General features: G+C 45.2%; 2 protein-coding genes across 10 annotated transcripts; one reads left to right on the forward strand and one right to left on the reverse strand.

Annotated features, from left to right (window-relative positions):
- Positions 1-1631: 1631 nt before the first annotated feature.
- On the forward strand, positions 1632-8493 carry LOC120702654 (probable sugar phosphate/phosphate translocator At1g06470). Of its 3 annotated transcripts, XR_005686489.1 has the most exons (13): positions 1640-2218; positions 2311-2480; positions 2561-2646; positions 2745-2794; positions 3476-3543; positions 4577-4677; positions 4812-4824; positions 5321-5505; positions 5584-5670; positions 6181-6275; positions 7261-7422; positions 7872-8077; positions 8226-8330. XR_005686489.1 is itself a non-coding variant. In XM_039986530.1 (12 exons), exons 1-11 carry the CDS (start codon positions 1905-1907, stop codon positions 7388-7390), a joined length of 1299 nt encoding a protein of 432 aa, XP_039842464.1. In that variant the 5' UTR covers positions 1640-1904; the 3' UTR covers positions 7391-7422; positions 7872-8493. The 3 variants fall into 3 exon arrangements, 2 of the variants coding, with proteins under 2 accessions (XP_039842463.1, XP_039842464.1); XM_039986530.1 differs by having other exon boundaries at positions 7872-8493; XM_039986529.1 differs by lacking the exons at positions 7261-7422; positions 7872-8077 and having other exon boundaries at positions 1632-2218; positions 8226-8472.
- A 334-nt stretch (positions 8494-8827) lies between these two features.
- On the reverse strand, positions 8828-16071 carry LOC120702655 (mitotic apparatus protein p62-like). Of its 7 annotated transcripts, XR_005686491.1 has the most exons (9): positions 15117-16065; positions 14973-15029; positions 14677-14766; positions 14277-14372; positions 14068-14148; positions 13526-13612; positions 13278-13362; positions 9926-10058; positions 8828-9418 (listed from the first exon to the last, which is right to left on the reverse strand). XR_005686491.1 is itself a non-coding variant. In XM_039986534.1 (8 exons), the coding sequence occupies exons 1-7, from the start codon at positions 15918-15920 to the stop codon at positions 13309-13311; spliced, it is 1269 nt and encodes a 422-aa protein (XP_039842468.1). In that variant the 5' UTR covers positions 15921-16066; the 3' UTR covers positions 8828-9418; positions 13278-13308. The 7 variants fall into 7 exon arrangements, 5 of the variants coding, with proteins under 5 accessions (XP_039842468.1, XP_039842469.1, XP_039842467.1 ...); XR_005686490.1 differs by lacking the exon at positions 13278-13362 and having other exon boundaries at positions 15117-16071; XM_039986534.1 differs by lacking the exon at positions 9926-10058 and having other exon boundaries at positions 15117-16066.
- Positions 16072-16263: the final 192 nt, after the last annotated feature.

Below are 16263 nucleotides of genomic sequence, written 5' to 3' on the forward strand. Positions count from 1 at the left end.
TAGTGCACCATTGTGATCATCAACTTCTAAAAGATGCAGATTCACGGTGCATGCAATTTATATGATCGAGAGCTATACATTGTTGACCAACCAGCCTTGATGAATTCATACATCACAAGGAGGAGTTACACCAACCGCGAAAGAAAACAATGAGCAAACCACTGTATATACAATACAAAGTGCTAAAAACATATGCAACCTTACAGTGATTGGAGGCAGGCAACTAGAAGATAGCGATGATAGATCAAGACTTTTATGCCCATCCATGCATAGCTGGACTGTCACAATTTGCTATATTATGTCATGATGCACTTTTACTAAACTTTCATCATTATAATCGCCGTAGCAAATTTTTTTTAAAAAAAAATTATCAAAAGGTACCATCACACCATCCTTTTGAACCCAGCAGCATACACTTCCCTGGCCATTAGTCCTTGCTTTCCTTTAAACGTTTGACCATAAATTTACACAAGCACTAAAACCTTACTTTTTAAAAAATTACTTAAATTCTCAACAGTCGGGATAAGTCCATTTTACCCCCCTGAACTATAATACCGGGAATTCAAGGTCTGAAATCGGGCAAATTACCCCCTCCCCCAGCTGATTTTTAGGGTGGTTTCGCTGATGTGGCGGTGGGCCCCACCTGTCAGTACTCCCTCTTTCCTCTCTCCTCTCCTCTCTCCTACTCTGGTTAGCCATCGCCTCCTCCTCCCTTCACCGCCCCTTCCCCACGTTGGCTGCCGCTGCCACAGGATGTCCGCTGGAGAGGAGCAGCGGACGACACGGCATATCTTGGCGGCTTGCTGGCGGAGGGAGCAGCGGAGCATGACAGTGCGGCGCGCCCCTGCTTTGCCCCGCCGTAGTTCGCCACGTGCACCGCCTCCGCCCCGCCACACCTCGCCTCCGCGCCGCCGTGCCGCTCCGCCGGCCTGGGTGCCGCGTGCCTCTGCCGGCCTGGCCACTGCGCACCGCGAGGCCCGCCGCCGGCCCGATACCGAGTGGAGGGCGCCGGGCGCCGGCCGCGGAGGCCCGAGCTCCAGGGTGCGGCGGACTACGGCAGAGAGGCCCGAGCTCCAGCGCAGCGGCCGCGACATCTTGGGGGCAGCGGCCAGTGCGCGCGAGTGGAGAGGGAGGAGGAGCAGAGGGCGGTGCCCGGCGGGGGAGCAGTAGTAGAGGGTGCCGAGCAGGGGAGAGAGAATGGCAGAGAGAGGGAGGGAGGCGCGGTAGCGGCTGAGGGTATGCGACGGCGGCGGAGAGGTGGCGGCGGCAATCAGAGTAGGAGACAAGAGATGAGACATGTGAGACCCACAATGAAACCACCCTAAAAAACAGCCATGGGGTAATTTGACTGATTTCAATAGTTAAGGGACCCTAAATATCCGGTATTCATTCCTCCGGTCCTCTACTGCTGTCACGCACCACCAACATCATCCAAGCCCCTCCGCCCACGACATCCCGCCCCAAAACACTTCTTCCATTTCACGTTTCGGCCGCACAGCCGGCAGTGCGGGCGGGCCCCGTGCGCCCCCTACTGGACCAAGCCTGGCCGCCACCACCAACCCACCCACCTGTCCAGGCAGGCAGGTACCCCGCACCCAACCGGGCGGGCGCGTCCAACCCGACCCCAACCCGACCTGCCGCCCACCGCGCGCACCCGCCAAATCCATCGTCCCCGCCGCCCCCGTTCCGGCAGGCGGCCGCTCGCGCAGCGCAGGTGCAGGCGCCGCCCCCCACCCCACCCCACTCCGGCACTCCCGCTCCGCTCTCCCCGCGCGCGGCGTCTCCAGATCCCCGCCCGCGCCGCGGCATTGGCACCGGCAACCCCGCCGAGCGCCGCCAGCTCCTCGCGCGCGCACGCAATGCGAGCCTTGTAGCCCCTCCCGGAGCACGAGCGGGATCGAGGCATGCATCCCAAGCCCGAGGGCGGGGATGCCGACGGGGGCGCCGCGGAGGTTGGGTCCCCGCGGTCGGGCTACTTCCGGCAGCGGAGCATGCACGCCGCGGCGGCGGCGGCGGCGGATCCGGAGGCGGCGCGCCGGGCGCTCGACGTCGAGAACTCCCCGTGCTCCGCCGGCGCCGGCGGGGCCCCGGGGCTCCGGACCAGCGAGTCCGTCACCAAGCTGGAGTCGCTGGAGCGCGCCGCGCTGGCGCCGGCCGTCGTGCTCAGGACCGGGTTCTACATCCTGGTGTGGTACGCGTTCAGCACCTGCCTCACGCTGTGAGTGGCCTGGATCCCCACTCCCCCCCCCCCCCTTCTCCTCCCGCTGCGGAGATGGCGGCCTAATTGCTTCGGTTGTTGTGGGATGGCAGATACAACAAGACGCTACTGGGGGACAAGCTGGGCAATTTCCCGGCGCCGCTGCTGATGAACACCGTGCACTTCGCGCTGCAGGCGGGGCTGTCCAGGCTCATAATCTTCTTCCAGTCCAAGGGGCCTGACAGTGCCGTCGAGATGGGGTGGAAGGATTACTTCATGAGAGGTGTGGATCTCGGTTTACAACTGATTGCAGCAGTGGTTTGTGTTTGGACCAAATCGTAGTTCTGACTAGCTGTTCTGCAGTTGTGCCAACTGCTCTAGGGACAGCGTCGGACATAAACCTGAGCAACGCATCTCTAGTGTTCATCTCGGTGACGTTTGCTACTATGGTGTGTTGTCTGCTGAAGGGTTTAATTCACTTCTGCTTCTCTAGTTGGATTCCTCAATCTGTTAAGTAACTAGATTTCATGAAATTTATCTTCTGCAGTGTAAATCAGCCGCCCCAATATTCCTTTTGCTCTTCGCGTTTGCATTTAGGTGAGTGCTGGTCTTCATTCCCCTGGTTATTGTTTGTCCTACTTGGAAGCTAGTTGTAAATTGCATTATATCTATATTAGCAGAGCAGGAATTTCTAATCTGCATAATTTGTTACAATTGCCGCACAATTGGTTGGTACAGTTGTATGTTTATCCCACTTTTGAAGACAGTTAGTTGAATGAGCTGATGCTGTTCACTGATCAATTTTGGTAAGCTAGGAAGGAGGCATCACTAACGTTTTTTTCGAAAGGCAAGAATTGTGGTTCAAATGTAATGCAGTGATAAACCCACACTTCCCTTAACCACATGATGATCTGGTATTAACTTTAATTGCCACATGCCACAGCCATACTAATGGCCTACTGCTTTCTTATTTACTTGTGACTTGTCAAAGATTCTTTTTGAAATACAGATGAGCATTACAGATACTTTTTCAAGAACTTAGTTACACATTTTGCAACCTCATCGGATTGCGTAAAACCTGCTCATTCACTAACTAATTTGATTACATAATATCAATTTGTTATTTCCTTATGATAACTTGATAAGTTGATTACAGTGTCATAATATCCATTTATGTCATCATCACTCTTCCTAAATAACATGCATATCTTTGTGTTCCTTTTGTTTTCCATTGCTTTTGATTGAATATGCCTCTGAAAGTTCCTTCCAATTTTCAAGGTTGGAAAATCCTAGCATCAAGCTTCTAGGAATCATATTTGTTATCTCTATTGGAGTTCTATTGACAGGTATGTGTTGTGATAAGAATTTTGGGCGATGCCAGTTTGCTTGCTTCTAAGATTTAGCCATTTACCCCATTGGTGCTTTGCCCCACCTATCATTGTTAGATTGTATTTTTCCTGCACTGCTTGAAACATAAACCTATCGGTAATGGACAAAAGCTTTCCTTATAGAAAGCTGCTAAGATATATATAGGTATTCCATTATCCATATTACTAGTTATTCGGAGCTTAGTTTATTATAGAAAATCTGAGCGTTCTCAGTATAAATTTAAAGTTTATTTTCCTTGCAAAGTTGACAATTGACATCCACACAACACTGCAGGGTTCCACATGCTCTGTTGATGTTGTGTTCTTCTTAATCAACGAAATTCCTTATTTCTAGCTTGGTCCGTAGCTACCGAATATGTCTTCCTCTATAGTCTCTTCGACAAGTACACCACAATAAGAGCATGCATGTGATATCATTTAACTATCTGATGTAATTCAAGTCCACTTCAGCAGCTTGTGAAGTTAAGAAACTTTGCTTTGACCAAGAAGGCCAAAATGCCACTGATGCTCTTCATAAAAATAATAAAGTACACTGTCCATTGTTGGCAGCTTTAATAGTTAAATGGAGAACTGGGAGTTCTGGATATTCTTCAGTTTCACTACTGGCAACACATTTCTAGGCTTTTCCTTATTTGAAGTTGTTTAGGGAACTTGTATAATTCTCTTACAGACTTATAGGACTCTGATGCAATATTTCAGTTATTGGTGAGTTTGCTGCCTCCTAGAGTCCTAGGTGCGAAGGGTTGTCCTTCAAAGCAATTAGATATACAACTGAGCCAAATTAGTTTTCCAGAGGATATGTTGTTTCTAAAAATAGTCTGCTCCACATCATGTTGAAGTTCACATTACGGTAAACTTGAATTTCGTAATTGAGTGTTTTTCTTATCATAGTCACCATGCTAACTGAGCATTCAAACGTGCAGTTCTTTGGTCAATGTTACCAAAATAATTGGACTTATGTTTTCTGATTTGGCAATATTATTTTCATCAGTTGCCAAGGAGACCGAGTTCGACTTCTGGGGCTTCATTTTTGTGACGCTTGCTGCTGTTATGTCAGGATTCCGCTGGTCCATGACTCAGATTCTGTTGCAGGTGAGTCTATCGATCAGTTTTATACAATTTGTTGTAGATAGTGTCAACTTCATTTTTTCACTCTTTTATTTCTTTTATGCTCCTGGGCTAATGATTTCCTTTCTGTATGTGCATGTGGATCTTGATATTTCAAGAAAGATACTTATGGTATGTAAGCTTTGCTTTATTCTTGAATGTCAATTCCAACAATAGGGAAGGAGTATTATGTCGTGCAGACATTTTAATACTTCTACATATCTGATTATTCAATTCATTTGTTTATGTGTACCAGCCAAACCTTTTCCTAAACCCAGTCTGTCCTGGCTCTTTCTTCCTACCAATTGGGAGTGCTTTCGGAAGTTAGGAACCTAAGAATTAGATGAGAGCTCTATCCTCTCTTTTCTGAAGCCATTGTTTAGTGGCAGAGCAGTCGATGTAATTTGAGCCCAAATGTTATACAGCATCAGATGCTGTTGATCTTAAGCTCTGAGCATCAGGAACAGCACTTCACACAAATAAGCTCTAGTTCTGCTTGAGCCATGCCATTAGCTTAGTATCTCCGCCTCCAGTTTGTGCCCTAAGCTTGGATAAAAGTGGGACCACAATTATTTTATTGAAGCATGATTTGACTACTAGGAATTCATGAACTGTCTCCCTTTTGCAGGCCTGAAAAATCCTATTACCTTGATGAGCCATGTTACACCAGTGATGGCCATAGCCACCATGATACTGTCTCTATTACTGGATCCTTGGAGTGATTTTCAGAAGAATTCATATTTCGATAACCCTTGGCATGTCATGCGCAGTTGCTTACTTATGCTTATCGGAGGATCCTTGGCCTTTTTCATGGTAACAAGTCTTATATAATTTGGGACTAAACTTTCAGTAATTACCAGAGATTTCATGGGCAATTAATTCTAACTGCAGGTGTTAACAGAGTATATACTTATTTCAGCAACAAGTGCCATAACCGTGACGATAGCTGGGGTAGTAAAAGAAGCTGTAACCATTTTGGTAATTTTGAAAATATGATCCTTGCTGAACATTTTCTTTTGTTCATTTTCTTGAATTTGCAGTGGAATCTGGATTTCATGAACCCCTTGCTAAGAATTATGTTCCTGATTTACCTATTATTTTTGCATATACTGCTATCAACCATGAACTACACTTCATCTGGGAAAAAATGAGAGGAATAATACAGGTGGTTGGCAATTGGGTGGCACATGATAGAATAGCTACCAAGTCTTGAACGACAAAAACTAGAATAAAAATCATCCAATGAGAGAAAACTGAAAGTACCTTCAATTTTTTGGCATACAATATTAGAAGGAAGCTATCAAGTATTGACAGAGTTATATCACCTCAAGGAGTAAACACGTTGCATGTCTGCTAGTATTAGTATGAAGCTTGATAACACCAGAGCAGAGATTAGGAAGTAGTTTGTTATTCCTAGACTCCATAGAATAATATGCATTTGGTTTCTAATGCCTCTTATAAATGATCTTTATTACCTTGATCTTTCAGGTTGCAGTATTCTATTTCCATGATGAATTTACTTGGTTGAAAGGGGTTGGTCTTTTCACCATTATGGTTGGTGTTAGCTTATTCAATTGGTACAAGTAAGTAATCTCTTTCCAAGATCAACTCATACGCAGCACAGCATGACTTCAAAGGCCTTAGTTCCTATGAAACAAACTTTTGCTCACCTCAGGCTAAGAGGGATCAGGATCAATATGTGTTTGGTGATTCAAGCTGAACTGCCAAACAGCTAAACTGAAACAATTTTCCTTAACATTTGGTCAAGTTATAACCAGCATTGTTTCCTTGTGGGAAGTCATAACACGCATTTTAGTCTCAGGGAATTATGGCAGAGATTTTTATTGTTCAGAATTAACATTGTAACCATTAAAATAGCTTAGTATTAATCTATTGGTCAATATGCGTTTGGTGACTCAAGCTAAAATGCTAAAAACATAAACTGAAACATCTTCCATTAATATCTGGTCCAAATATAGCCCACATTGTAGTCTCAGTAGGTAATGGTAGATGGTTTGTTTGAGGTTGGTTCTTCAGAACCCTAAATTGTAGTCTCCGTTGTAAGGGCACGATACGGGCCCATAACTGTATCACCTGGGGTGTCTACCCCTCCCTTTTCTTCTTAATATATTGATGTGCAGTCCTCCTGCGCGTTTGAGTTTTTAGAATTTGAAATGTTCAGAACAGCGTAGCACAGATGCTGAAATAAGTCAGCGATAAAGTTAATTTCTTATGACTTGTTGGATTACTATTAGTTACCTACTCACAAATTATTTGTAACTAAGATTTTATTTAAGAACTTGTAGTGTGGTTGACCTCTGATTTTGATTGCATTTTCTTCTGCAATCTGCCAAAAAACTTGATACCCAAACTGCTGCGCCATATAGAAAATTTCACTTGATATTGTTGTAAACCGATTGTTATCCATTTGAGGACCTTTGGTTGCCTTGTGAACAACATATATACTACTCCCTCCATTCACAAGTAGCTAAACACTCACTGTGCATGATATCAGGAAGTTACCTTTTCATGGTGACATGGTGTAACAATATTTGTCTCTATCCGCAGGTATGAGAAATTAAAAAGGGGTCCGACAAATGAGGATGACGTCAATTCACCTCAATTTACTGCTGATGCCAAGTACATTATTCTTGATGACTTGGAATTTCAGGATGAATTTGAGGAGGAAGATACATAATTTTGTAATACGGCGACTTTTAATTGCCACTGGTGAGAATCAGCATCTCATATAAAGAAAAAAGACCCCCCCCCCCCCCCCCGGATGATTGAGCGCAAGGTTGTATGCATGCATGCGGTCCCACAATCGATTAGTAAATTTCGATATGTGTCCAAGCACTTTGAAAATATTGAGTATGGTTCCGTAGCCTTTGTTTTGCACAATGCATAAGTGCAAACCCTTCCCCTACCTTATCTGTCTTTATAGTTTCAAAGAGGTGAAAATTAGAAGAGGACCAAATAAATATTTTCATTTTGCCTGCTGTATCTATATCTGAAAGCACTCCTGGTCCTCTTTCAGTCTCTCTGCATTGTTTTACTGGATATTTGGACTTCTAGGGGCTCTGACTTGGGAATTAATCAGCTTGTGTTATTTTATTTCAATATTTCTATATTATTCACTAACCAATTTATTGATGATTTAATCCGTCCAATTTTGGCAGGAGTGTTCAGGCCCAAACCATCACAGTCATACCTGCCTGTTGAAAATAGTCTGTCAATACTTATGAAGTTTTTTTTTTCTGAAAAACACGCATGAAGGATGCAGCTAAGGCTGGTGTGATTATGCTACTCGCACCAAAATTTGATGTGATCCGTGTGATCTATGTCTATCTCAGGATGGATGTTCAACTCTCATCTTGATCGAACAGTGAGTCTAACTACATTGTCAAGCAAAGTGCTAACTCCATCAGATCAGAATTCCTGTTTGGAGAACAAATTGATATGCACGCTTATAGTGGAAATCGCTGAGAATGATCGACATCTGTATTCTTATTCTTCTCTTTGTGTTACTGCAGTATGCACATATTCATTCTTGAACCTCTACATTTTTGGTGCCGAGGTGTATTCATTCTCTACATAGGTCTGTTTGCAAGAGTGACCACAGGAAACAGGATACCCAACATGTGCTGTTTCCCCTTAAAATGCTGGGGACAGTGTCTTATTTGTACTTCGTAAAACTAGTAAACGAAGAGTCATTCGCTTCTCCCTATACCATGACATTTCTTGTGATTGCTGTACTATTTTATAGTTGAAAATGAGAAATAATTGTAAGGAGAAGGTAAAGAGACTTCTTGCTGATACTTTCTTTCTCATGATGAAAATCTCAAGTGTAAGCATACAAAGAATTTTAACTTCTAATGAAGAAAAGAAAATATGAATAAGCAAAGAAACATGAAAATTAAAACAAAAGGAGAAGAAAACGTAAAGGTAAAATGCAAAAATGAAAGAAAACGGCTAAGGGATGGTTAACTGCGTACTTTATTGGCCCTGTTCCATGCAAGGTGTACTCTATTAGGCCACTTTCAGGAGACGAAAGTGAACAATTTGCAACATGCAAAACTATGTTCTCGTCGCGGATAAGAACCGTGCAGTCAAGGCACAAAGTAATTATTCACCAGGATAAACAATTACGACACATAGCTTTCAATTTCAAGTTTGGGACAACCCAATTACAAAGATGGTGTTGCTGAATGTAACATTCAAAACAGTTCAATTATACACCCATCCCAAATTCAATTCAGGGCCCTTCAATTTAACCATGCGAACAATTACGTCCCATTTCAGAAGATCTTTTTTTTTTTTTTTGAAAAGAAGATTTCAGAAGACTTGCACATAGCAAAGTTCGATTATAAGATTCAGACAACAATTCTACACTCGGGCCAATTTGCTAGGGGCGACTCGATTATAAGATTTGGACAAAACGATTCAACACTCGGCCCAATTTGGAGGTATCTGATTTCGGGCCAACATCAGTAAGGATTTTCATGAGGTTACGTAGTCGAAAATAGTTTTTGCCAGCAGATCAACCTAATACTGTATCAGTCCGCCATGTTTTGCCGGAGCAAGCAAGCAGCTTCTCCCATCCATACATTTTTACTTCTTCAGCCACAGCATCAACGAAGATGAACAATGCTCAAGTAGGTAACTGGTATTTCGTGGAGGAAACGTTCCTCAGTTTCACGGCCATTGGAGTTGCGTCTCCCAAAGTCTGAAATACAAATTTTATAAAGTGAATAAGTGTTTGCATACTGGCGTCTATATCAGCTAAGCAGTTAGCCTAAGGATTCTGGTGCGTCTTCAACACGAACACCAGCCATCCAATGAATCTCATAACGGGATTTCAGCAATCGTCTTTGCACAGCTACCAGGAATGCATGAGATGCTTCTAGAGTATCTGCTAATAAAGCACTACAAATTAGTGATGTAAGACTGGAGCTGTGTGGTAAATAGTTGCAACTGCCTTGACGCCATATATGTGCATAACCGCTATGATATAGGGTACACTACATGAGAAAGCAGATGAAATGAAGCAGGATATCGAATAAATACAAAGGATGCAGATACCTTTGACGAATTCAACTTTAAACAGTTACAATTGTTACTGCATGCCATGCAATTATGTAACTAATGACATCATCTAGAGCTAAGGTATCTTGTAGTATGTTGTCAGGAAACTAGAAACCAATTAAGGAATATACACATTAAGGCCTGACACCTGTGACTTTTGGTACAAAAAGATGAGGATAGAGGTTAAGTTGATGAATTTCCTAAGCTGATGACAGCAGAGTATCTCCAGTACCATCTGCAGTTTTAGCATGCTGTTTCTCACTCTCTGTAGCATTAAATTCCTGCATGCAAAATGTCTGATTCATGTGGTGCCAGAAAGCGGCACAAGCGTTTAAGGAAAGGATGCTAGGTGAGGGGCCTTGGGAAGAAGGAGAAGACGCAGATGACATGTGGCTAAAGATGGCAACATGTGTTCGGAAGGTGGCCTCAGAGGTGTTTGGCGTGAGTAGGGGAGGCAAACAGGAGGGGCCTCAGAGGTGTTTGGCGTGAGTAGGGGAGGCAAACAGGAGGGGAAAGACACCTGGTGGTGGAATGACGAGGTGCAAAGGGCTATTAAGGAGAAGAACGAGTGTTTCAAGCGCCTCCACCTTGACAAGAGTGCAGCCAACATCGAGGGCTATAAATTAGCGAAGAGGATTGCAAAGCGAGCTGTGAGTGTAGCAAAGGGTAAGGCGTATGATGACCTGTATCAGCGGCTAGGCACGAAAGAAGGGGAGAAGGACATTTATAGGATGGCTAGGATCTACGAGCGGAAGACAAGGGACATCAACCAAATCAAATGCATTAAGGATGGGACAGATCGACTGCTAGTGAAGGATGAGGACATCTGTCATGAACCTTGGGTCCATGACGATAACTAGACCTAGGCTATGCTTTTCATGGCCGCGATCTATGTCTTCTCCGGCGAGGTTTTCCCCTCTACCGCAGGCTTGGTTGTTTAGAAGAGATAGAAAGAGATTAGATTGGTTGATAATTCATTGCTTGATTAAAAGAGATACAATCCCATCCTTATATAGATGGGCTGACTTGACCCTTAAGAAACCCTGACTTAACCCTTAAGAAACCAATCTCTAAATTTAAGAAAATAACAAACCAAGCTAATCTAAGCTTTCTTAATATCCTAGACCTATTATTGTTCACGGCGTGAACAGTACTTCCTACCCATGACATCTCCCCCCTCCTTCGAAAACAGCTCGCCCTCGAGCTGTGGTGGTCTGGTGGAGGCCATGGCTCCCGTCCTTCATAGCCCCATGGCAGCTTTGACCTGCACGTGAACAGTACTTCCTACCCGTGAACAGTAATAGGTCTAGGATATTAAGAAAGCTTAGATTAGCTTGGTTTGTTATTTTCTTAAATTTAGAGATTGGTTTCTTAAGGGTTAAGTCAGGGTTTCTTAAGGGTCAAGTCAGCCCATCTATATAAAGATGGGATTGTATCTCTTTTAATCAAGCAATGAATTATCAACCAATCTAATCTCTTTCTATCTCTTCTAAACAACCAAGCCTGCGGTAGAGGGGAAAACCTCGCCGGAGAAGACATAGATCGCGGCCATGAAAAGCATAGCCTAGGTCTAGTTATCGTCATGGACCCAAGGTTCATGACAACATCATGGATAGATGGAGAGAGTACTTCGACAAGTTGTTTAATGGGGAGAGTGAGGGCCCTACCCTTGAGTTAGATGACTCTTTTGACGATACCAACAGACGTTTTGTGAGGAGAATTCAGGAGGTAGAGATCGGGGAGGCTTTGAAGAGGATGAAGGGAGGTAAAGCGATGGGTCCTGATGGTATCCCCATTGAGGTGTGGAGATGACTAAGAGATAGAGCAATAGTATGGTTAACTAAGCTTTTTAATCTCATTTTTCGGTCAAACAAGATGCCGTAAGAATGGAGGAGAAGTATATTAGTACCTATCTTCAAAAACAAGGGCGATGTTCAAAATTGTACTAACTACCGTGGGATTAAGCTGATGAGCCATATAATGAAGCTTTGGGAGAGGGTTATCGAGCATCGCCTAAGAAGAGTGACAAGTGTGACCCAAAACCAATTTGAGTTCATGCCTGGAAGGTCAATCATGGAGGCGATTTTCTTAATACGACAATTGATGGAGAGATATAGGGAGCAGAAGAAGGACTTGCACATGGTCTTCATTGACCTTGAGAAGGCATATGACAAAGTACCGAGAAATGTCATGTGGTGGGCCTTGGAGAAGCACAAAGTCCCAACTAAGTACATTACCCTCATTAAGGATATGTACAAAGATGCGACGACGTTTGTCCGGACATGTGATGGCAACACCACTGACTTTCCTATTAACATAAGCCTACACCAGGGGTCAACATTGAGCCCTTATTTATTTGCTTTAGTGATGGATGAGGTCACAAGGGATATATAAGGTGAGATCCCTTGGTGTATGCTCTTTGCTGATGATGTGGTGCTAGTTGACGAGAGTAGGGCAGTGGTTAATAGGAAGTTAGAGCTGTGGAGACGCACGTTAGAGTCGAAAGGGTTCAGACTTAGTAGGACCAAGACCGAGTACATGATGTGCGATTTCAGCGCGATTAGGCATGAGGGGGGAGACGTTAGTCTAGATGGACAAGTGGTGGTCCAGAAGGATACTTTTCGGTATTTAGGATCGGTGCTACAAAAGGATGGCGACATTGATGAAGATGTTAGGCATAGAATTTCAGCTGGCTGGTTGAAATGGCGACAAGCTTCTGGCATCCTTTGTGACAAAAGGGTTCCACAAAAGCTAAAAGGCAAATTCTATAGGACAACAATTCGTCCGGCGATGCTATACGGTGCTGAATGTTGGCCTACAAAAAAGCGACATGTCCAGCAACTGAGTGTAGCAGAGATGCGGATGTTGCGGTGGTTTTGCGGGCACACAAGCAGGGATAGAGTCCGGAACGAAGTTATTCGGGATAGGGTCGGAGTGGCACCAATTGAGGAGAAACTTACCCAGCATCGGCTGAGATGGTTTGGACATGTCCAACGAAGGCCTCCTGAGGCGCCGGTGCGTAATGGGGTTCTTGAGCGGGTCGATAATGTAAAGAGAGGTAGAGGTAGACCTAAACTGACGTGGGATGAATCGGTTAAGAGAGACCTTAAGAATTGGAATATCTCTAAAGAGATAGCTTTGGATAGGAGCGCTTGGAGACTAGCTATCAATGTGCCTGAACCTTGAACTTATTTTTTTCGGGTTTCATCTCTAGCCTACCCCAACTTGCTTGGGGAAAAAGGCTATGTTGTTGTTGTATGTGGTGCCAGAAAGCCCATAGGTCCGATATAAGTATTTATTGAAATTTGAAAAGGTAACACATGGAGAATCTCCATAATGTGCTATATATTCGGGATCAGCTAGATAAAAGTTCGCTGTTATCTTCTACAAGGACGAATGGAGCAATGGAATACGAATAGAGAAAATATTGGGTGATTCAAAAATCTACAATTTCCAGTCCAAATCTTAGATAGGACAAAGAAACCAATAACATTACTGACCTCTTGGACAGCAGCTTCTTTACAGTGCTTTTCATTTTTTACATCTATCTTTGGAGCCTGGCAGATATGTATTGTTTATATTCTCCTACATAGGATAATGGAAGCATTGTCTTAAAAATCGAACATTCTTAGTATCCCTCAAATATCACATGAGAAAAACAACTACGCAAAAAATACTAAGCAGCAAAGCGTTCAGTGAGAAAATACAATATACATGACAGTGAAGGAAAAATGTTTCATGCACAAACCTGTTCAGAAGATTCTTTAGCAATCTCTTGCCTGTGAACTTCTTCACTATTACCTTGGTTCAAAGAATCATCCTTACTGGTATTGACCTGAAAGAGATTGATTGAAATCACTGTTACCATAGTTCAATAAACAGTAAATATGCTCCACCTTGTCCTCCGCAGAATCTCCAATCCCAAGGAAACAGTCAGTATATCTTTCTTATTCACATACTACAGAAATCCACCAAATTGTGTGTTTGTTCATGCGTATCTTATACATATCCAGTAACTTAATTGCTTGCTCCTGTGCTATACTGAATCTGGATGTTCTCACTGACCCCATCCAGTCACCCACGAGTTAAAAAAAGTTTTATATTTAACCAATATAACTGTCTTGGCAACATAGGAGTATTTATTAGGGAAGCATTTGCACTCTGCCACCATTGCACAAGGAACAAAAGAAATCAGATATATAATGAAAAACACAGTATTATTTTTTTCCGGAAGGGCGACAACAACTTTACCGCAAAATTTATAATGAAAAGTATGGTATTAATACTTGCCTCCTGGACCAATTTATTACGAAGCACTTCGTTCTTAGAAATCTCTTTGGAATTCCATGCACCGTTTTCTTCCAATTCCTCCTGCACGGAACAATATAGAATTATCCTCAACATCATGCACAGCATTAGTAGTTTAAATTAAATGCACCAATGCGTTATATGAAGATACAGGGAAAACATACGAGGTCTGAAAGCCTACTGGCACAAACCTTTTCAGCAGACTTCTCGCCGTTATCTAGTTCAATATCCTCCTCCTCCTCCTCCTCGGTGTTTCTAGAGTCCTCCGTCCCTTTTTCAACATCCTCCTAAAATAAACAGCCCAAGTCAGGTTAGCTAACCAGAAATCTCACAAGAGATCACCAAGCATTTGATGACTTTTCAAACAACTGTTGCATCCTCATGACCCAAATATGACCAGATAGCTGAAGTCATATATCTACCAGTTCAAAACTGAATTCACTAATACCCTATAATAGGAGACAAGTCATTTTTATGAAACCAAAGACTTGTCATATATGAAACCAAAGACTTGAGAACAGTGGTATAAATGCACATTGCACAGCGGAGCATATATTTTTGTAGCAGATAATCAGAACTGCCAGAACAAACCTTTTCAGCAGAGTCTTCACTGTTCTCTAGTTCATTGTCCTCTTCGTCACCATTGGCACTTGAGTTTCCATTATCTTTCTCAATTTCTTCCTGATAACAACAATCAAATCAGATTAGCTAACCACAAATCACATCCTCGATCGACAAGCATTCAACAACTCTGCAGCCAACTGTTGCGTAATCATCATTTGAAGAGCTATTTCTCCGCAATTCCCAAATTACCATCCTACTAAAATCGTCAACCAAATGAAATCAACAGACCAATAATCCCATTAACCACTTAACAAGTCGTGCACCTCTTCTTCATCCTCATCACTCGAAGAGTCATTTTCGTCCCCAGTAGCATCATTCTCCTGATACCAGCAAGCAAATCAGATTAAGAATGCGGTCAAGGCTTAAAACCTGAGCAGCGAGCTCCAAAGATTCTACAGGCCAATAACCTTCGCCAGTTGAACATCGGCCTTGGCCTCGGCAGCGAGCGCCTGCCCGAGCGTGCCCCGGGGATCGATCACGATGCTGGGCAGCCGGGCGACGTCCCACCCGAGCACGCGGCAGACGACGGCGGCGAGCGCGCGGTGCGCCCGGGGCCTCCCGTACCGCGTGGCGGCGCGCGCGTGCTGCACGAGAGCGACGCAGCCCCGGAACCGCCGCCCCGGCTTCCTCGCGCCCCCGGCGCACGCCACGCACGCGAACTGCCCCTCCTCCCAGCCCCGCTCGTAGTGGCCCCGCAGCGCGGCGTCCCGCTCGAACAGGCCCGTGATGAACCCCGCCGCGTCCTGCTCGCCCTCCGACTCGGACCCGGCGCCGTCGTCGTCGTCGTCGGAGTCGCGGTTGGAGAAGAACTCCGCCGCGGAGCGGAGGGCCTCTCGCTGCGCGAGCGCGCCGGGGGAAGGCGGCGGAGGCGGAGGCTTCGCGGGGGAAGGGGACGAGGCCGGCGCGGCCTCGGGCCAAGTTTTCGGGGAGGAATTCGGCGGGGATGGCGCAAGGGGCCACTCGAGCCCGGTATCCTGTGGCTGGTCGGCGGCGGTGTCGAGCCTGCGGCGCTTGGTCTCGGTGGTTATGCGGCCGGCGGAGCGGGACTGGGTTCGGGCGGGGGCGGCAGGGCCGCGGCGCCAGAGGGAGTGGAGGTAGAGGACCTCCTCGGCGAGGCGGCGTTCGCGTTCGCCGGGAGGGAGTCGGGCCCGTGGCCGGGGCGGCCGGCGGCGGCTCGGCATCGCAGGTTTGCGATCGCGGCGGCGCGGCATTGCGGATTTCGTTTGGTTGTTCCGCTCGGGATGGAATTTGGAAGGGGAGATTTCGAAGAGGCGCGCGAGGCGAGGTGATGACTGTTTGCCTGTTTGGTTGGTTGGAGCGGCGGCCGGCGGCGAGTGAGCCCGCGACCCTTGCTGTTCGTTTCAGTGCGGCGCCTGCGTCTTGACGCCAGGCTCAGAGCCGCCGTTCGTTGGGTGGGTACGATGCATGTGCTACTCGGGTGACGCGCGTGACCCACGCAGCTCAGCCCTCCAAGATTCCGTATTTTATAGATTTAAAACCGATTTAACAAACCGGTCTATTCGTATTTTTTGTTGCTGGAATAAAAATTTAATT

This window comes from Panicum virgatum, chromosome 4K (assembly GCF_016808335.1).
Source record: "Panicum virgatum strain AP13 chromosome 4K, P.virgatum_v5, whole genome shotgun sequence".
NCBI classification, from domain to species: domain Eukaryota; kingdom Viridiplantae; phylum Streptophyta; class Magnoliopsida; order Poales; family Poaceae; genus Panicum; species Panicum virgatum.